General features: G+C 38.8%; 1 protein-coding gene across 2 annotated transcripts in view; it reads right to left on the bottom strand.

The window, feature by feature from the left end:
* Positions 1-21,242, bottom strand: part of ptprc (protein tyrosine phosphatase receptor type C) — a 28,038-nt gene extending 6,796 nt beyond the window's left edge. Inside the window, exons 1-23 of one of the 2 annotated variants that reach the window (XM_089000712.1) lie at positions 21,128-21,242; positions 20,385-20,584; positions 20,207-20,286; positions 17,452-17,568; positions 16,609-16,626; positions 16,259-16,513; positions 14,599-14,826; positions 14,405-14,524; positions 12,660-12,785; positions 12,393-12,554; positions 12,138-12,287; positions 9,187-9,395; positions 9,025-9,085; positions 7,755-7,863; positions 7,551-7,588; positions 6,409-6,500; positions 6,227-6,317; positions 6,056-6,132; positions 4,024-4,060; positions 2,344-2,441; positions 2,042-2,167; positions 1,801-1,955; positions 967-1,102 (exon numbers count right to left, since the gene is read on the bottom strand). In XM_089000712.1, coding sequence (XP_088856838.1) covers positions 967-1,102; positions 1,801-1,955; positions 2,042-2,167; positions 2,344-2,441; positions 4,024-4,060; positions 6,056-6,132; positions 6,227-6,317; positions 6,409-6,500; positions 7,551-7,588; positions 7,755-7,863; positions 9,025-9,085; positions 9,187-9,395; positions 12,138-12,287; positions 12,393-12,554; positions 12,660-12,785; positions 14,405-14,524; positions 14,599-14,826; positions 16,259-16,513; positions 16,609-16,626; positions 17,452-17,568; positions 20,207-20,270 — 2,469 coding nt within the window. In that variant the 5' untranslated portion in view covers positions 20,271-20,286; positions 20,385-20,584; positions 21,128-21,242. The remainder of the gene's footprint in view (positions 1-966; positions 1,103-1,800; positions 1,956-2,041; positions 2,168-2,343; positions 2,442-4,023; positions 4,061-6,055; positions 6,133-6,226; positions 6,318-6,408; positions 6,501-7,550; positions 7,589-7,754; positions 7,864-9,024; positions 9,086-9,186; positions 9,396-12,137; positions 12,288-12,392; positions 12,555-12,659; positions 12,786-14,404; positions 14,525-14,598; positions 14,827-16,258; positions 16,514-16,608; positions 16,627-17,451; positions 17,569-20,206; positions 20,287-20,384; positions 20,585-21,127) is intronic. The other variant, XM_089000711.1, reaches the window with a different exon arrangement.
* Positions 21,243-22,058: the final 816 nt, after the last annotated feature.

Genomic DNA, 22,058 nt, shown 5'->3' with positions numbered 1-22,058 from the left:
AAGAATTAACTCTTTTTTTTCTGAAAACGAAGAGAGTCTAAGGTTTCTTACGCTAGCCCTATATAAACCAATATGTATGTATTGCATTGTATTTTGGACAGCCGGCCTCATTTCAAGCTCATATAACTCCAGACTCATATCATTTAGGAATTAACTATTTTTTTTCTGATGACAGAAGAGAGTCTATGGTTTCTTGCGCTTCATTGAATGTTTATGTGGTCCTAATACTAACATTTCTGTGGGTCCTGGAATTTGAGTGACAATGACAAAAACCCTGGCACTGGAGTGGACACATTTTTGCACATGTCTGGCAGTGAATGAGTTAACATGAAAAAATGGTTTTCATTTTCATTTTGGCAGCGGTCAATGTCAAGGGTCACTAAGCCTCTCATGAAGTACAGGTTGGTAAAAAGTAGGTAGCAGTTACATTTCAAATACCTGCTGGACTTTCCTTAGTTTGTTTTATGTTTGCTTGCTGTGTCTGGAATTTCTGTATATAATACTGTTGGGGTAATTCGCTATATGAACATTTTTAAACAAACTATGCGAAAGAGATGTTTAAAAATGTTCGAATTGCGAATTACATATATCATTTTGATAGTATTGCTGTTTATGGCTAAATCTGGGATTACTGTATTTTCCAGTGTATAAAGCTGACTGGAGTAAAAGTCGTTCTCTCAAAGAAAGGTGTATTTTCAATTTTTTTTACATATACAGTAAAGTCTCGTTATATCGATATTCTCGGAAGTCGGAAAAAATATCGATATAACCGGACTATCGATATATCCGATCCTGCGGGCATGTAATTTTCTCCTTGAGTTCATAGAAATAGTATCGTAATAAGCAGTACTATCGATATAACCGATATCGATATAACGAGACTTTACTGTATATGGCGCACCGGACTATAAGGCGCAAAAATTAATGAATGAAAAAAGTTTTTCAAATATAAGACACTTTGTTTACCTCCACTTGAACCATGAAACATCTTTGTTTGCGGAGTTTGAAAACATATCCATGGATGTCCACTTTGCTCTCGGCCTCCAGACACTCCATCATGGCGTCAATGGCGATGTAGGTTCCTGTCCTGCCCACTCCAGCGCTAAAAAAGGACAAATGTGTTCCTGTTTATCGTGCAAAATCAATTCAAGATGAGTTCAGTCGCAATCAATAGGCGGATGTAGTTGAATGACAAACGGGATTTCCAATTAAATTGTGAAAATCCACACGGGGGAAGCATTTCCTTTTTTCCCTGCTTTGTTCCAGCTTCAGCTGTCATTAAAGCGCGATATTTCTACCGGAAACAAATTCCTTGTGTGTTCTACATACTTGGCAATAAAGATGATTCTGATTCTGATATAAAACAATGTGTATGTATTGCATTGTATTTTGGACAGGTGCCCTCATTTCAAGCTCATATAACTCCATACCCATATAATTTAGGAATAAACTATTTTTTCCAGATGAAAGAAGAGAGTCCTAGGTTCTTTACGCTGCACTGAATAGTCCTAAATAGTCCCACATATATAGTCCTAAAACTATATCTGTGGGTCGTGGAATTCGAGTGACAATGACAAAAACCCTGGCACTGGAGTGGACACATTTTTGCACATGTCTGGCAGTGAATGAGTTAAGACTAAAAAAACAGTCAAATTTGTAAGCTACGATTTGGCTAAAAAGTCAAGAAAAACAAAGTCATACCAATGGATTGTCTCCTTGTATTGATTCAGATGAGAAAACCAATCCAATTTGTGATAATTAAGATGTCAATGTTAAACAACTCTACAGAATTGGACGTACCTGCAATGGACGACGATGGGCCCGCTGAAAACATTTTTAAAGGAGTTGACGCGGCGGCGGAGTTTCAGGAGGAGCTGCGGCTCCTCGGGGACGCCGTGGTCCGGCCAGCTAATGAATTGGATGTGGGTCACCTCTCTCTCAGCGTTTTCTTTCCTCTGGGAACAGGAAATGACATGCTATGCACAACGCATTGGCAGCGCACTGCAGTGATAACAGATCTTTTTCACAGCAGCGGACTTACATTGGTCAGTTTAAGACGGCGGATGAAATAATCGGAGAAGTGATCCTCTGCGTTGAGCTTGACGCCAAACTCCTCATATGTCTCCATCTCCAGGTCAGAAGAAGGCCAGTACTGCACACACTTGTTCTGCAATAAAAACATGAATACAGTTACAAATACATCGTACCGATAAAGCACTGGTCAGACCTCTGGCAATGTTTTTCCACTTCCGCGAGGGTGTGACGTGCGAACTCACCAGTGACCATCGATTCGCAATCCAAAATTGACAAAGCTTGACTTTTAAGGTTGTATTTTATTCTGACCTTGTTTCCCTCTTCGCAACGCGTCACCATGACAATGATAGAAGAACGCTGCTCCCAGATCATCCTCCAGAAGTCACGCACAGTTTCTTCCTTTGGGCCTGTAAAACATACACGTGTTCACATGCACGGCCACACTTGAACAACCGTATTTATTCGAGTATCTTCTTCTTTTCCTTTCGGCTTTTCCCTTCAAGGGGTCGTCAATCAGTGTCCTCCATCTTCAGAGATTTGATTTGCATGTTTGATTTGGCCAAGGTTTTACGTCGGATGCCCTTCCTGACACAACCCTCTGTACTTATCCGGGCTTGGGACCGGCACAATAAGGCACTGGCTTGTGTCCACTTGTGGCTACAGAACAAGCAACTCTCTGAACATTTGATGACCGTATTTATTCGAGTATAACGCGCAAAATTTTCCCCCTAAAAAGGAAATCAAAAGTTTGGGTGCGCGTTATAAACGAGGCCTGGGAAAAAAATCTCACATATAGTTAATCGGTGTCTGAAACTCATGACAAAATGTTACAGGAAACCAGGGCAGACAACTCTGAAAAGTTGCCTGCCCGATTTTTCACAACTTGAAACACAATAAGACGACTAATCGCAAAAAAAAAAACATTGTTGCAAAGTATTAAGGATTGATAATCAGAATATATAACAGAACAACACTTTAAAATTAACTAATTGATGTAACTACCACAAATGCTCAGTTGCTTAATTTGTCGTAAATATCCTTTGCTGATGATTTTGCTCCAGTTGTCGTTTGTCCATACACTTCCCGGCAGGTTGCACAGTGCAATATTTGCGTTGCGTCGTCTGCTGCAAGCCACGTAAACTCCTCTTTCCACGACACTCTCAATGTATGTTTACGTTTTGTAGCGTCGTAAAATTTGTTAGCTTCTTTTGAGTCTCTCTTCTGGGGCTGACGTTTTGGCTTGATTCCTAACCACTTACCCATTTTTCTTATGTTCTCTGTGCGTCTACTTTTGAAAATGATATGCAAATGCACAACCTGATAACGCTTGGGAAAGTCCGGGCGCGAAGTTATTCGATGCAAGCTTCTGATTGGCTGCCGAGTATGTCAATTGCCAAACGAACCGAAATTAAAAATTGCCAAACGATTTGAAAAAAAAAATCTTTTTTTTTTTTTTTCCTGGAAAAAGTTGTCGGCCACCCGGGCAGAGAGGTTCTGGAAGTTGTACGCCTGGCGTAAAAGTTACACGCCTCGGGCATCCGGACAGACGTTATTTCAAACACTGATTTAATGCTTTATCCCTTCCAGGAGGAGGCATCATTTCAATGGTTATTCAGCTGTTGTTAAGGTGCCCTTTAGTTTCGATTCTCGGAAAGACCCGGATCACACACATTCCTTTTTTTTTAATTGTTGATTAACATTTCTTTAGCTACGCTTCATTTCTTTTCCTTGCCCACACTGAAACGTGAGTTAAGCATTGCTGTTTTGCACATTTACCAACATCCAGAGTTTCGATTCAGTGTTCTTCATATTTTAATTGATATACTGTTACCCGTTAGTCTGAGCCGAGAAAAAGTGAACCAAAATGTTATACCAATTTTTAATTGAAAATTAGGGGTGCGCGTTATACACATGTGCGTGTTATACTCGAATAAATACAGTAATACATGTTGGATAATAAAGTGAAAGCATGACAGAGAATTGAGGTACCTTGAGCTGCAATGTACTTCTTGGATTCCTTGTAGCCCTGCACAAAATAAGCAAACAACAAGTTGAACCCACCTACTTCCAAAATACAAAAAACCAACCGCAGTAGCCTGTTCAAATTTAGTACAAGTAGCATGTCCGGTATACTGTACAGCAGGGGTGCTCCTTTCGTCGATCGCAATCGGCCAATCAATCCTCAAGATACTATTGGGAGATTGCACGACAAGGCGATGTGACAATGCAATGAAATGACGCTGTACTAATAAAGTTGAGTGGTTTCACAAAAAAATAGATGTCAGCCTATCAGCAATCCTTTCACTTGATTGATAGACCGGACAACCAATCAGATGATATTTCATTATTAGGTACACACCGACACCATTTTTTTGTTTCCTAACTGACATCAGAAAAACGTTTTATAGCATCCAAAATACCCCAAACACGCAGGTTGATATTTTTAGTCAAATGCAAAACACAAATTAAAAACGACTTAAAGTGTCACAAAACTACTTCAAAATGACCTCAGAGTTTCAGTTTCAGAAGGTCCCGCCCCCTTGTTCGTGACGTCGCGCCAGGACGTCTTGCCTTGCTCTAGAATCAAATCAGCTTCAGATTCGGAGAAGATGCTTTCTTGTTACTCATCTAGTGATGAATATGATTCAAATAGTTCTGAAGAGGAAAGCATAAATGTTTGCAATCGATTAAAGAAGTACTCCCTTATCAATTGAGCCGTCAGGAATCCAATGTAGTGTCCCGGAAAATGAACAAGATGGCGCCCAAGCTCCGTTGGAAATGGGCTGATTTGTCTGCTGAGAATTTGTGTCAACCAGTATCAAATAGTTGTCTTGGTGCAACACACAACGATTCACCATCGCGTTATTTATGTTTTTTCCTTCTAATTTCGCCATCAACACGAAGTTTTCAGACCAAATAAAGTACACAAAATGCATTGTGTGTCGCTTTCTCGGTCAGGGGCGTTCCAGACGTGACGTCACGGTACATATCATCACCAATTCAAAAACGAGACTTCCTGAATATTCAGTGCAAGTCTTAAAACTTAAAATACTACAGCTATATGCCATGGAATCTTTGTAAAATACGCTCAGTAGAAGTCATTTGAAGTGATTTTACAAATTATGGACGCAACTTGTGTGGTTGTCCTTTAAGTCTCATGATTTGGTTGGGAGACTCCCGATTTTGACCACAATACTTGCAATAATTTGTAAGTTGAAACAAAATAAAATGTAAAAAACAAAATACATTTTTGTACTAATTAAATGTATAAATAAACAATGAAATCATTTTTGTTTGATTTACTTCTATTGTAGACTTTTGTAACGCTCACATTATTTTAACACGTACCACAGAGTCGCGAGTACGAAAATCCCCCGATTTATGATCTCCGAAACGTAATATGTATGTTATGTTGTGCAACATCTGCGGTTATACCTGAATTTTTCTGATTTGGTTTTTTTCATGCGTGGTTGCCGGTGGAGCGCTGGCCGTGGCCTCTGGTCATGTTTTTTTCCACATTTCCCGTTTTGTCTATGTTGGCGCTTTGTTACAGCTTCAGCTGTTGTTGAAGCGCTATATAAACTAATATGCTAGCTATTTGGTATGTAGCTAGCTACCTAGCTAGCTATCTGTTTGCTGTCTGTCTGGCTGGCTATATATTGACTATCTAGCTGGCTATTAGCTGTCTGTCTGCCTGGCTATCTGCCTGTCTAGCTATTGGCTAAATATTAGCTAGCTTTCTATCTATTTGAGTTACTTCTGGTGAGTGAGTGAACGCTGCCGCTGCTCACCTGCAGACAATCTGATCCTATGATTGTAAAGTGACTTTGAGAGTTTTGAAAGGCGCTTAGAAATTAAATGGATTATTATTATTATACGTCAACATAAGATGCAAGAATCCTCATGATATTTCTCACTAAATATAATAGGTAGATCATTTTGACTTGGTCATTTCAAAAGTAGCTCCTATGCTGAAAAAAGTGTGAGCCCCCCTGCTGTATGTACACTGTACTTTCCATACATCAATGAAGCTGGCGTTGATATAGTCGCATCCCGCCGCTCCGTTTCCTGTGCTCAGCTGGACTCGGTTGTAATCGTCTGTTCGGATAAGAAAATGTTTTGACTACGTCGGAGACAAGTGTTGCGTACTGTAGTTGCATTTTTGGCTGTCGTGTACCAAGCAAAGACATACATGGTAGGATGTCGACATAACGGTTCTTGGGGAAGTTGCAGTTTTTCTTGGCCTCTCTCATTGTGTAACGGGTGAATATTTTGGGGATGCTCTGAAAACAAATATTTATTTTCATCAATTGCTACGCCTTCGAATACCATCAACGCACCAAAAGATTAGCTCAAAATATAAAAGAATGTAACCTGAAACTCATCCAGAAAAAGGCGTCCCTCATCAGCCAGTTTCCGTTTGTAGGCTTCCAGCAAGATATTGGCTTCAATTGGCTCTACAGAAGCTGCGCAAGAACAAACCACGTCAAAACATGAAAGTTATACTTTATTATATATTTTATACACATATATATATTTTTTCTTTTGACTTCAAGATAGCGCGGCGACAGTGTTTGCCAGCAGCTCTCGTATGTTGTTTTTCTACTTCTTTCTTTCCTTTCATCTTCCTTATTTGAGAGTCAGTACTGGAAAGCTTGCTATCTAGCTGGCTATCTATTAGTTATATAGCTACCTAGCTAGCTGTCTTTCTATTAGCTATCTGTTGGCTAGCTAACTTTTTATCTATTTGAGTTACTTCCGGGTTGAGTGTGGCTACGCGTGTGGCTACGTGTGTGGCTGCCGCTGCTTACCCACAGAAAAACTGATCCTGTGACTGTAAAGTGGCCTTGAGAGTTTTGAAAGGCCTTTCAAAACTCTCAAGGCCACTTTACAGTAAATGAAATGTATTATTCTTATTATTATTAATATTATTATTATTACTAAGCATCTTTTTGCTATCTATTAGCTATCTGGCCGGCTAGCTAGCTATCTCGCTGGCTATCTATTACTTTTATAGCTATCTAGCTGGCTAGCTGGCTGGCTATTTATTAGCTATCTATTGGCTATCTATTAGCTATCTAGCTAGCTTTCTATCTATTTGAGTTACTTCCGGGTTGAGTAAGTGCTGGCGCATGCGACTGCCGCTGCTTACCCACAGAAAAACTGATCCTGTGACTGTAAAGTGGCCTTGAGAGTTTTGAAAGGCGCTTATAAATGAAATAATGAATTATAAAAATAATTATTATTATAACAGTTAACCAAAACTGCTTTGAAAACTATTCAGTAGGTGTTTTATGCACCTTCTGGGTTGTATGTTGTAGCTCCTGTATATGTTGAAGAAATCCATCATATAAATTGGAATATAAATTTCACTTTTAGAATTTTACTGCTGGAATCATAAAATATTAATATCATATTCATATTGGGATTGAACCAATGACCTCTGTCGGCACTGTGAGGTTGCCGCCTCACCACCTCACGACCAGGTGTACATTAAAATACACATTTCTACTCACTTGCATTGGGGATGAGAAGCATATTTTCACTCATGTCTCTGCAAACACCAAGATCACATGACCACAGTTACACAGTTTCTTCCTCAACAGCAACTTCTTATTTGTTTACATCGTCTCTGTAAATACTGGGCATTGAGAAGTCAAATAATTCAACACACGAGAGCAATATGTTGAAGACATTATAATGTCTTAAAATGTGCTTACCGGAATCGTTGGCGTTTCACTAAATAGATTTTATAGATGACCACAAGGAGCGCCACAGAAGTGAATATTATGAGGAAGACAAGAAACCCTGTCAGGGCTTTGTCATTGTCTGTCAAACGAAGGACGGGACAACAGTAAATCAGCTCTTTCTTTTACTAAGCGCGTGTGTGTGTGTGCGTGCATGTGTTTGAATGTACAGACGCTCCCCAACTTACGAATGAGATACGTTCCAAATGGTTGTTCATATGGTGAATTCTTTCGTAAGTTGCTTCAGTGCTATATTTTTTATGTAATGTATCTTTAAAGCTTATATAAGCATGTTTAAGACTTATATAAGCATGTTTAAGGTTTATATAAGGATGTTTAAGGTTTATATAAGTATGTTTAAGGCTTGTATAAGTTTGTACTGAAAAATAAATACAGTAAAGTCTCGTTATATCGATATCGGATATATCGATAGTCCCGGTTATATCGATACTATTTCTATGCACGCACGGAGAAAATTACATGCAAACAGGGTCGGATATATCGATAGTCCCGGTTATATCGATATTTTTTCGGACTCCCTTGAATATCGATATAACGAGACTTTACTGTATTTAATAAAATATATGCTCGATGAAGATATGTACATGTACAACATACTATATATGTTACTACAAAAATGTTTGAAGGTACCATTGTTTGTAACTCTAATGTTCATAAGTAGGGGAGCGTCTGTGTTTATATATATATATATATATAGTAAAGTCCCGTTATATCGATATCGGATATATCGATAGTCCCGGTTATATCGATACTATTTCTATGCACGCACGGAGAAAATTACATGCAAACAGGGTCGGATATATCGATAGTCCCGGTTATATCGATATTTTCTGGACTCCCTTGAATATCGATATAACGAGACTTTACTGACTTATTTACTGACTTTATTTAATAAAATATATGCTCGATGAAGATATGTACATGTACAACATACTATATATGTTACTACAAAAATGTTTGAAGGTACCATTGTTTGTAACTCTAATGTTCGTAAGTGGTGGAGCGTCTGTGTTTATATATATATATGTGTGTGTGCGCGCGTGTGTGCATACATTTTGCATGTGAACAACATGGTGCCTATATATATATATATATATAGGCACCATGTAGGCACCATATAGGCACCATGTAGGCACCATATAGGCACCATGTTGTTCACATGCAAAATGTATGCACACACGCGCGCACACACACACGCACGCACACACACAAAATGACCTACAATGAGTGGTGACAGTTTCTGCCCAGATTGAACTGAAGAAGTCCCGGTTGGATGCAAATATCTGAAACAGCAGAACATTATTTTGGCAGCAATTTTGTTTTGTAAGCAAAATGTAAGAGGGAAAGTAAAAGCCATATTACAAAACACATTGAATGCACACACCTCCACGCGATAGGTTGTAGAGTAGCTCAGATCTTGGAAGAGGAATTTGCAGTCGGGTTTATTTTTTCTTTGCACAACCGTACTATCCTGATAAAGTATTGCGTTGAGTTTCTTCTTGGGTCCATTAAACTTATTTGAATGGACACACTTTACTTCAATTATATTGTTGTTTACAACAACTACGTGCAGGTCGGTGATGCCTTCTGGAACTGTGAAGGGCAAAAGAGAAATATGTTCAGGATGACCATTTATCACATTTTATTTATGTATTTATTTATTGAAATAGTTTTGACCAGGGTTGTCAAAGTCATTTTTTGCCGTGGGCCACATTGTAGTTATGGTTTCCTCTCGAGGGCCGTTATGAATTTGGAGAACCCATTAGAATGTTTAATCCCCTCCACATATTACAGATCGAGCACACACCAAATTAATGAATAACTAGTTTTCAAATCTGAAGTCAAGAATAATGACTGTTATTGTGGTTTACATCCAAAAATATAACATTTTGGTTAGGATTTTAGCAAGCATCATGGAATTTCACAAGTTTGATTTGCTTTTGCGGGCCGAAAAAAATAATGTGGCAGGCCGGATTTGGCCCCCGGACTTTGACTTTGACACCTGTGGTTTAGACAGCTATGATTTGGACAACTTCAACTGCTTAAAAGTCGACGATTTTGATCTAATCTATTTTAAACTGTCATCTCATCCACCACTCACTAACTACCGACTGCAGGGTGACAACAGTTCAGATGACTGAACATTTTTATGACCTTTGTGCCTGTGACTAGGGCATGTGCGCGACACCAGGGCATGACGATGACACTGGTCGGAAATTTGTGGTTATTTACTTGGTCTCAGTGCAGGAGGATGTTAACGCGTACAGGCGCCTACTCTCATGAAATGTGTTTCTAGCACACCAACTAAAGATTCATTGGATATGCTGCATTATATATAGTATCGCTAGCTTTGTTATGCAACTCCCAACACTGCCCGCAAAACACAAATACACAGAATAAATTAGTGTTTTTGTTGTTTCTGTTGTGTTTATGCTTGTTTAGCTGTTCTCTGTCTTCCTGATCAATTTGAAGATATTCACAAAATAAATGTGGTCATGAAATTTACCATTTTTAACTCCTGTTTTTTTTCTCACCTGGGTCTTTTTCTGTCGGCATGGCGTAGTGTGCACCGGCTGTTTTGTCACTTAAAGGACAACCGACGTCTCCAGACAAGTTGTGTCCATAATTTCAAATGACTTCTGAGTGTATTTTACAAAGATTCCACCGCATATAGCTATATTTTACGTTTTAAGACTCGCGCTGAATATTCCGGAAGTCTTGTTTCTGAGTTGGTGACGAGTCCTCATCCTACGTCACTGAAGGAACGCCCCTGACTGAAAAAAGGATACATTGTCGCAGTCCTTCCATCACGTCAATGCATTTTGCTGTACTTGTTTGGTCTGAAAACTTCGTGTTGCACCAAAAAGAGGCAGAAGAGGGCGACAAAGCTCCGTGTAAGGAATTAATCAGCCTGTGGAAACGGACTGATTAATTCCTTCCACGGAGCTTTGTCGCCATTTTCTGCCTCTTTTTAGTGCTACATTTTCCCCCCCTATTGCCTCAAAATGGCACGGAATAAATTCTTTAATCGATTGCAAACATGTATGCTTTCCTCTTCAGAAGTATTTGAATCATATTCATAACTGGATGAGTAACAAGAAAGCATATTCTCCGAATCTGAAGCCATTGTTTTGATTCTCCAACAAGGCAAGACGTATTGGGGTGACGCCACGAACAAGGGGACGGGACCTTCTGAAACTGGTCACTTCCGGGTTCTTTTTTTTTTGCAGATTTGGGACACTTTAAGTCATTTTTATTGGTGTTTTGCATTTGACTAAAAATATCATACTGCGTATTTTGGCAATTTTAGATGCTATAAAACGTTTCTCTGATGTCAGTTAGGAAACAAAAAAGTGATGTCGGTTGTCCTTTAAATGCTTAAATCTTTTTCAAGTGTCTGAATTCATTCGGGAAATGAAGCTATGACGTGGAGCGCTATTCCCAAATTTATTTGCGTTTTGGTTTTTCTTGCTGGGGTGCCGATAAAGCGCTGGCCAGCTGTTGTTAAAGCGCTATATAAACCAATATATGTATGTATTGCATTTTATTTGGGACAATCACCCTCATTTCAAGCTCATATAACTCCAGACTAAAAGAATTTAGGAATTAATTTCTGAGGACACATTGAATGTTTATGAATGTTTATGTATTCCTAAAATTCAATATTCTGGGTGTCCTGTAATTTGAGTGACAATGACAAAAACCGGGCACTGGAGTGGACACATTTTTTCACATCGTCTGGCAGTGAATGAGTTAAGGTGTAGATTTCGGCAAACACTGATGTACAATCATTCAAAAAGGTTTGTTGTTGGGACACATCTTGATTTTTTTAACCCCTGAGCAGATGAGATCCTATTACCGGTAACACTCACGACTATTACAAGTAAAAGGTCTTCATGGAATGTGACCACAGACCACAGGTGTCAAAGTCAAGGCCCGGGGGCTAAATCTGGCCCGCCACATCATTTTATTCGGCGTGTGAAAGCAAATCTCGCATGTCGAATGCCATGATGCTTGCTAAAGTCTGAACCAACATTTCAAATTGTCGTATGTAAACCACAATAACAGTCATTATTCTTGCCTTCAGATTTGAAAACTAGTTATTCATTAATTTGTTGTGCGCTCTGTATGTAAGAGATGGAGGAGTTGAAATATTATAATGGTTTATTGAAATTCAGAACGGCCCTCGAAAGGAAATTGTAACCACAACGTGGGCCGTGGCAAAAAAATGAGTTTGACACTCCCTGCCATAGATCATGTGATGATCTTTATCCACCAAAGAAATGAGAAAAAATGGACACAATTATTGGTTAGCAAAGAGCAATGAATTATTACCCCCAATGGCAGTTGTGAAGTTATGTGTCGTTGCATGTCCAACATACTCATTCCTATACACGGGTTGGATTTTACATGTATAATTGGTGTATGGATCCAAGCCATCAACGATACAACCAACATGCGTCTGATTTTGTTTCCTTGCCATGCCTAGGAGAAAAAAATGACAGAATTTAATTTCAGAGAGTTTATGTTTGTCATCAAGTGAAGGGCATATTTCTCTTCTGAACACCAGAGGCCATCTCACTTACTTACCAAATTTTGTGTTCCAGTTTTCCGTTTGAGGCACGCACATGCATTCATATGTTAGCTGATTTAGTCTGTGTATGACATCTGTACAATTCTCACTCGTTGCCACCCATCCCATTACGACAGATGTATCAGTATTGCTGGTCGCTACGGTGTGGATTTCAAGATCTGTGGATGCACAAGTAGCCACCTTCAACCCCGTTCGGCATATGCGCAGGTAACGTTTTCAACATACAAGTTGTGTTGAGTTCACTGTGGCCGATTTCAACACACCGCAGTCAATCCTGACGGAAAGTGGTGGCAGGTTTGCTATGATGACATCAAACTCCAAAATCTGACCAGTACAGAGGTAGTCTGTGAAGGGTTCCAAATCAGACACGTTTTTGGGGATTTGACCATCTGAAAACACATCAAAACTCTCACAAACATCTCACACCAGGTACTTATTTTCTACAACATGGAAGCGATCATTGAAGCGACTGGAGCCAGCGGCCTGTTTTAATTTTGAATTCTATTTTTTTTGTATTCGTTTGATTTCATTATTTGATTTTCATGCACAACACATTTTGACTTGACTTACCGAGTACATGTTTTTTCATATTCTTGAAAAACGTTTGCCAACTGCTATTTCAGTGTCTTGCATTGTGTACGGTACGCTTAAAGGACAACCGATGCCTCCAGACAAGTTGTGTCTATAATTTGTAAAATCACTTGAAATGACTTCTACTGAGCTTCTGTGTAAGCTCTCAGTCGTACAGGAGTGGTCCATCGATGAGAAGGTTTCTTCAGCCGTCATCTGTACAAACTTTTGTACAGATGACGGCTGAAGAAACCTTCTCATCGTTCTACTGAGCTTATTTTACAAATATTCCACGGCATATAGCTATATTTTACGTTTTAAGACTCGCGCTGAATATTCAGATAGTCTTGTTTTCGAGTTGGTGACGATTCCTGACATCACGTCACGTCAGGAACGCCCCTGACCGAGAAGGCGACACACAATGCATTTTGGGTACTTTGTTTGGTCTGAAAACATTGTGTTGATGGCGAAATTGGAAGGAAAACACATGAATTGTGTGTTGCACCAAGACTACTATTTGATACTAGTTGACACAAATTCCCAGCAGACAAATCTGCCCATTTCCAACGGAGCTTGGGCGCCATCTTGTGCATTTTCTGGGACGCTACATTGGAGTCCTGAAGGCTCGAATTGATGCGGAAGGACTTCTTTAATCGATTGCAAATATTTATGCTTTCCTCTTCAGAACTATTTGAATCATATTCATAACTGGATGAGTAACAAGAAAGCATCTTCTCCGAATCTGAAGCCATTGTTTTGATTCTCGAGCAAGCAAAGACGTCTTGGCGTGACGTCACGAACAAGGGGGTGGGAAACTCTGATCTCCGAGGTCATTTTGAAGTAGTTTTTGGACACTTTCAGTCATTTTTATTGGTGTTTTTCATTTGACTAAAAATATCAGCCTGCGTGTTTTTGCGTATTTTAGATGCTATAAAACATTTTTCTGATGTCAGTTAGGAAACAAAAAAATGGTGTCGGTTGTCCTTTATTATTATATACAGTAAAGTCTCGTTATATCGATATTCAAGGGAGTCCGAAAAAATATCGATATAACCGGGACTATCGATATATCCGACCCTGTTTGCATGTAATTTTCTCCGTGCGTGCATAGAAATAGTATCGATATAACCGGGACTATCGATATATCCGATATCGATATAACGAGACTTTACTGTAATTATATGATTTTTAATTATATGCTCAGTTTGAACCTATTCAATAATCTGTTTTGATTTTATTTTTATTTAAAAAAAAGAATTTATCTGTGTTCTTATGAACACACTTGGCTTAAATGGGTTAAAATGAAAAATGGAGTTATGGCTTAACTAGACAATGAAATGAATGAAAATGATTGTAGTGTGTTACGGCACCAGGAACATTTCAGTAACATCTGTTACATAACAGTAACGTAAAGAATTAAACAACTTGGGTATCTTACCTAGACACGAGTAAACAACGGTAAGATTGGAACATCGGGGCGGTAACTCTGCTGTGATTTCTGCAGGAAGGCTGAAGGACACATTCTGTGGGATTACATTAGAAAATCCGGGGAGGAAATCTGCAGAATAAAACAACCATATAGAAAAAGTTGGCTGCGGCATCTTTTGACAAAGGCGGTATCGTTAAACATACCCACACTGATGAACTCTGTTCGCTTGAAGGACGAATTTCGACTTGCACAAGTGAAGGTTGTCGTGAGATTAGAGCAAATGTCACCGTAGGCTGGTTTGAGGCACAATTTATTGTCACATCGCTCCAAGTGACTATGATTTGGAAGTGACAGTGACGTGCTGATATTCCATTTGGTGGAGAAGGAAAGGCAACCACTGGTGCATCTGCCAAAAGTGATGTCATCTTGGCCTAAAATATACATGCAATGCTCACGTCTTTTCACTGATACAGTAAATTTGTCAAGTTAAATTGAAGATACAATTCCAGGGATGCATCTGAGAAATTAAAAAAGGGGTCCAGTTGGCCCCGCTTGGGTCTGAAAAGGGGGGGCAAATTTTAAAATGGATGGGGCCTGATTAAACTTGATTGCCCCTGTCTACAAAACTGATTGAAATAAATTAAAATACATTCATTGGAGCATGGTATGACTCCGTTGCAAATGAAAAACCATTACTTGAGTAAAATCTATTGTCCTAATATATCAAAAATTTTAATTGAAGTCAGAGAATGTATTCATACATAAAATAATGAAAACATTTCAATTTTCTTTAGTTACTACACAATCAATCTGTGCTATTTTGATATTCGACAGTATTACAGAGAAGACAAAGAGAACACACTTAGCACAATATTTCTTACTTCTTATTTTCCTTTTGGCTTTTCCCTTCACCACAGCGAATCAGTGTCCTCCATCTTCAAAGGTTTGATTCACTTGCTATTTTTGGCCAAGCTTTTAATTATGTAAATTAGTTTGAAAACAATTGCCACTTATTTGCATGAAATTACGATTTTTTTTAAATAACAAATAATGTAAGTTCGTTCAAAATCAGTTGCCACCTATTCACATAAAACTGTTTTTTAAATAATAGATTACATTATGTAAATTAGTTTAAAAACAATTGCCACTTATTTCAATGAAATTTTGATTTTAAAAAAATAATAAATTATGTAAATTAGTTTAAAAACACTTGCCACTAGTATCTACTTAAACAAATTTCTTTGCTTTGAAAATTTCCAATGTGCATCAAAGCTCGAAAATCATTCCCATTGGCCACTAAATTCGAATCATTAACAACAGTTTTCTGCAATGAATTGTCACTACCCTGCGCAGACGTATTCGATTGTTTCTTACAAAAGAAAAATGTTTGTTTGCCGCTTGTTTTTAATGTGTTTTAGAGTTTGACTAGTTCTCAAGATCCGCCATGTTCGATGTAAATAATGCAATGCACCATGGGTAAAAAAAATCGATTAGCCCTTTCGTCATTTACCGGCGGATCACGAAAAAGTCCGAGATATCCTCTACGACGATTCGGAACGCACCAAAACAAACGCAATGTGATTCTGACAACATATCGGTAAGACAAGATGGTAGACGACAAAAGTTAAAACATCTGAAGGAAAACGAACAGTTTTCAATTGCTGTTTAACTAAATGTGGTTCTTTAGCTATTTTAACAGAAGTAGATCATATGTGGCGCAGCTCACGTAGCAATATGTGCTAATCGTAATAGATTTGAGCCGGCGCAGTGGAGTTCCAAAGTTGCGCCAGTGGCTGTTAAAATGCGTAAATGGCGCAGATGCATCCCTGCAATTCAGTCAAAAACTCAGACCGTTTTACTCACTCATGTCTCCCGTAAACGTCTTCCGACTATCACTGCTGAAGTTACATGTTGCAATGTTGCCACCACCGGCGAGATATTGAACTTGGTGCTCGTATGCACTGCATGGCTTGAGTTTCAAGATGTCGACGAATGTCTGATTGGAGTTTTTTTTCAGTGGCACCCCATCATCAGTCAAAATGATTGTGTACTCGCCAGTGAAAGAGCTGTTGATGCTGAACCTGAAGCCATACTTGATGGGTGTCACCGTGTAGGAGCCTGAAGGAAAAGAAACATGATGAATGTTTGTGAATGTTAGCCGTATCATTATTGATTTTTTTTTTAAACTGATGAATGAGTAAAGTGGTACTCACAGTGAATGGGTATAATGGCTGTTGTTGAGAGAAAGAACAAGAAAATATTAAAAATGTCAAAATAACCCCAATCAAATCCCTTTTCCGATAATCCCTGCAATAACTTGATTTTAGTAATATTATGAAAAAAAAAATGCCAGGTTAATGTATTACAAAAATAATGACTAGCTGCATTTTGACACACATTGTAGTTGGAGCTGACGTGTAAATAAAGATTAACCAAGCTCAATTTCAAAAAGCCTGAGGATCAATCACTCCCTCCTATGATATTATAATAATCATAATAATACATTTCATTTATCAGCGCCTTTCAAAACTCTCAAGGACACTTTACAGTCACAGCATATTTTTTCTGCAGGTGAGCAGCGGCAGCCACAGGCGCCAGTGTTCACTCAACCCGGAAGTAACACAGCAAACAACAACAAATAGATAGCTAGCTAATAGATAACTAATAAATTGCTAGCTAGATAGCAAGCCAGCTAGATAGCAAGCTAGTTAATTCCTAAATTAACACTCCTCCTTAAAAAAAAAACTAAATAACAAATAACATGACAACACAAAGACACAGAGTCATTCATTCTTCATCACTTTCTGTACCCTCTATGTGACATGAAGCAGTGTTGTTCGGATCAAAAAAATGCAATCATAACAACTACTTAGCATTCAAGTTTCATGCAAAATTTTCATCGAAATATTTGATTTTTCCATAGAATAATCAATACTTTGCCAGAAAAAAATAAACATCAATAGGGGCAGATCAAGAGAACATCAATTCAAGGTTTCCTAAATATGTTTTTCAAAATAATTACTGATTACTCACTTGAAATAATGTAAAAATCTCACCATTTCCAGGAGTCACTCCATGAGAGATATAAGGGAAGTTTGTGGGAAAGACCCTTGAGCTGCTATTTGAAATATTCGCGACTGTAGCTTCTCTTGCGGAGGTCGTCGGGATAGGAACTGGAGAAGAGAGAACATTCACTTGTCAAACATGTTCCAGTGCATGCGTTGAAAGTCTTCATTCAGAACCAGTGAACAATACATGAAGCTGGAACCGGGTGATCAAAGTGAGAAGATACAGGTGGCCGTGGATATAAACTCATTCACGAATGTATTCCTCATTGTCAAAGCTCCGAGTTCAAATGTGGTCTTGGTTCTTCCAGTGTGGCGATTGATTGTCTTCCACATGATTCTAGAGGCTTCCTTCCACGATTCTAAAAACGGCTTCACAATTTCATTGAAGCGTGTAATATGTCCAAATATGTGAATGTGAGTTTTAACTCATTCACTGCCTGACGTGCAAAAATGTGTCCACTCCAGTGCCAGGGTTTTTGTCATTGTCACTCAAATTCCAGGACCAACAGAATATTGAGTTTTAGGACTACATAAACATTCAATGCAGCGTTAGAAACCTTAGACACTTTTCTTTCATCAGAAAAAAGAGTTTTATATCTATCTATATATACACAATACTGTATACACAGTGTATACAGTATATATATACATACACAGTGTATGTATAGATAGATAGATAGATAGATAGATAGATAGATAGATAGATAGATAGATAGATAGATAGATAGATAGATAGATAGATAGATAGATAGATAGATAGATAGATAGATAGATAGATAGATAGATAGATAGATAGATAGATAGATAGATAGATATCAAGAGTAAAGACATTGTATGGTAGTGCACATCGAAATGAAAGCAAGTTCATGGGGTGAACAATGACAATGATCGTCAGGATATGGTTTTGTGCACTCTGTTTTCCTGGGCGAGGTGGGGGGAAGGGTGATGATACATGCACTGACGTTTCAACACTATAGACACACACACACACGCACACAAATAATCCAGCTCTTCCATATTTGTCTCATCCAACTTCTCCCTCAATCATCCAAAACATGTGGAGGTGACTGTAGCCTTTTTACGTCCCCTAACTGCTTTAGGCGTGCAGCTGGTTTCACATTTGTAACTAAAACTTCTTCATTTTGCACTTCCCCTTTTGCTCGACTTTTTCCTCAAGTCGTTTGCTTGCGTTTTCGCGTTTTGTATGTTTTGCCCGCGCTGCTCTACTCAAGTCAGGAAATAAAGATGAGTCAGAATCAAATGTCGAAGTGGTCAACTTTGTAGTTTGGACTTGTTTCGACAGTATTTGAGGAGTCAACTAATTTCAGTTGTTGAAATAATTGGTCTATCCAATAAAACAGCACGAGTAATTTTCTAAATACTGGACATTGACTTGACTTTATTCACTTGAAAGGACAACCGCCGCCTCTGGACAAGTTGTGTCCATAATTTGTAAAATCACTTCAAATGACTTCTACTGAGCATATTTTACAAAGATTCCACCGCATATAGCCATATTTTACGTTTTAAGACTCGCACTGAATATTCAGGGAGTCTTGTTTTTGAGTTGGTGATGATATCTACCGTGATGTCAGGTCTGGAACGCCCCTGACCGAGAAAGCGACTCACAATGCATTTTGGGTACTTTGTTTGGTCTGAAAACTTTGTGTTGATGGCGAAATTAGAAGGAAAAAACATAAATAACGCGATGGTGAATCGTTGTGTGTTGCTCCAAGACTACTATTTAATACTAGTTGACACAAATTCCCAGCAGACAAATCAGCCCATTTCCAACGGAGCTTGGTCGCCATCTTGTGCATTTTCCAGGACGCTACATTGGAGTCCAGATGCCTCAAAATGAGACGGAAGGACTTCTTTAATCGATTGCAAACATGTATGCTTTCCTCTTCAGAACTATTTGAATCATATTCATAACTGGCTGAGTAACAAGAAAGCATCTTCTCCGAATCTGAAGCCATTGTTTTGATTCAAGAGCAAGGCAAAGACGTCCTGGCGTGACGTCACGAACAAGGGGGCGGGACCTTCTGAAACTCGCCACTTCCGTGGTCATTTTGAAGTAGTTTTGGGACACTTGAAGTCATTTTTATTGGTGTTTTGCATTTGACTAAAAATATCAGCCTGCGTGTTTTGGGTATTTTAGATGCTAGAAAACGTTTTTCTGATGTCAGTTAGGAAACAGAAAATGGTGTCAGTTGTCCTTTAAGTTAATTCCAAGGGTTTCATTGAGATTACATTGAGTCTTGATTTAAATGACATTTTCTATGAAGCCTTTTAGGTTTCATAGAAAGATGAACAGAGGTTTACTCCAGTGTTATCAAGTTCAGAGTGCACGTGGATGCCATTTATCTCCCGACAGTTTCCGCAGATTTTACAGGAACAACCCCTAAAATATCTCCATCACCTCCCGCGTACACCAGTGAGCACACAGCACTACACAAAGCAGAACAGAAACAACACGTCGTGCTAAACGGCTTCTTTTTCCCACCAGCAGCCTTTGATTTGAACACGTTTTATAGCCTGAGGGGCACACAAAGCTGTCACTCGTTCATGTTTGCGGGTCGAAAACGGCGCATCAACTGCGCTCTCACAACCATTTTCATTTTTCAAAAAGACTCCGTTAACTAAGATTGAACGAAAGAGCAACATTTTGAAGAAACTACTTTATATCTGTCAAAGACAGAAAACAACAGCCATTTCTGATGCCTGAGCAATGGTTACTTACAGAAGGCCGGAGAGATGAGGACAGCCCACAGCAGGAGGGTCCAGAGACCACAATGACCTTCCATATGTGCCACCAAACACCTAATGACAACCAAACACCCAGATGGTAAATTCTGTTGTTCCACAACCAATTCCAAAATCAACATCAGGAGGAAAAAAAAGATATTGAAGCCACTTACGGTAGGTGACTTATCTGTTGACGCAGCTTCCACGACTTGTTCCCCAAAGCCAAAAACCTCGCCTCTGCCCTCAATTCAAGCGAGAGTGTTATCACGGCGAAAGAAGCCGCCTTTACCTTAACGTTGGGTGACAGGAAGCCTCATTTCACCACCGTCACCAAGAAAAGGAAGTTGTTGCATCGAGCATGTGTGAAAACCACCTGACTCAAGAAAAAAACATAGCACTTGCTTGCCACTTTTGAAAAGGATGTCTTGATAGCGAGCTAGCTAGATAGATAGATAGATAGATAGATGGATGGCTAGATAGATAGATAGATAGATAGATAGATAGATAGATAGATAGATAGATAGATAGATAGATAGATAGATAGATAGATAGATAGATAGATAGATAGATAGATAGATAGATGGCTGGCTAGCTATCTAGCTAGCTAGCTAGATAGATAGATAGATAGATAGATAGATAGATAGATAGATAGATAGATAGATAGATAGATAGATAGATAGATAGATAGATAGATAGATAGATAGATAGATAGATAGATAGATAGCCAGTTAGCTAGCTAACCAGTTAGCCAGCTAGCCAGATAGATTGAGATAGAGAGATAGCTTGCCAGTTAGCCAGCTATCCAGTTATCTAGTTAGCCAGTTATCCCGCTATCCAGAGAGAGAGATAAAAAGATACACAGACACACACAGACAGATATTCTGGAGACTGAAAAGTAATGGAAGTGTTGACTCACATGCATTCATGTCCACCCGGCGCCTGTGGTTGGAAATCAAATCTTTTAGCGGAATAATTTAAAATGTGACAAACATCTTCAAGGTTCTCTTTTTTGACTCCGCCCTTATTCACGACACACATTCTTCACCTCATATCACCTCCTCTCCACGTTACGAGACAAAAAAAAAAAAACGTCAAAGGCTGAAGTAGAGCTGAAACCATGTTTATTTTAACACAGAACGTGACTGTTTATTTTGTTGTATCGCATTGTAGGCCCAAAGTGACTTTTTGCAGAAGGACCTTTTATGCTTCCTGCTTGAATGACTTTCATTACACACCCCCTCCCAATTAATTCATATTAAGTTTAGTTGACTGAATTCATTCATTCATTTCTTGTAGTTTTTTATGAAACGGTTTTGCACATTTACAATTGCACAGTATACAGTTGACATTTTTATTTTGTTATGCTTAGAATATCGTTTTCTATCCTTTCACCCCCCACCCGATCCCCTTTCAAATTGCTGCTGTGGACTGCAAATTTCCCCATTGTGGGACGAATAAAGGTTTTCTGATTCTGATTCAGCAGGGTAAATCGTGATAAAAAGCATTGTGATGAAACTCGATTTCTGCCGACTGTGAAGGAAAACTGAAACACTTCGGTTTTTTTGGGGGGGCTGCTCACGCTTATGTAAGATTTGAATCAAGGGGTGTGGTAAGAGTGACAAACTGTGTCACAACTTCCGCAACTGTGACATCACTTATTTGCATATAATTTGTTGTATAGGATAGATATATATCAGTGGTGGGGTGTCAGGGCCTGCAAGGCCTTCTCTGCTAGCCTAAAAATATCTGAATCACAGACGAATGTGAATTAGAATTTGGCCATGAATTCTTATTAAATAATTACAAATTGTCTATCAGGTACCTTTCATTACTTTTCCACTAATGCG

This window comes from Hippocampus bargibanti, linkage group LG07 (genome assembly GCF_051943395.1).
Source record: "Hippocampus bargibanti isolate YZ-2025 linkage group LG07, ASM5194339v1, whole genome shotgun sequence".
In the NCBI taxonomy this organism is placed as follows: domain Eukaryota; kingdom Metazoa; phylum Chordata; class Actinopteri; order Syngnathiformes; family Syngnathidae; genus Hippocampus; species Hippocampus bargibanti.
This window is presented reverse-complemented; position numbering and strand designations above follow the sequence as displayed.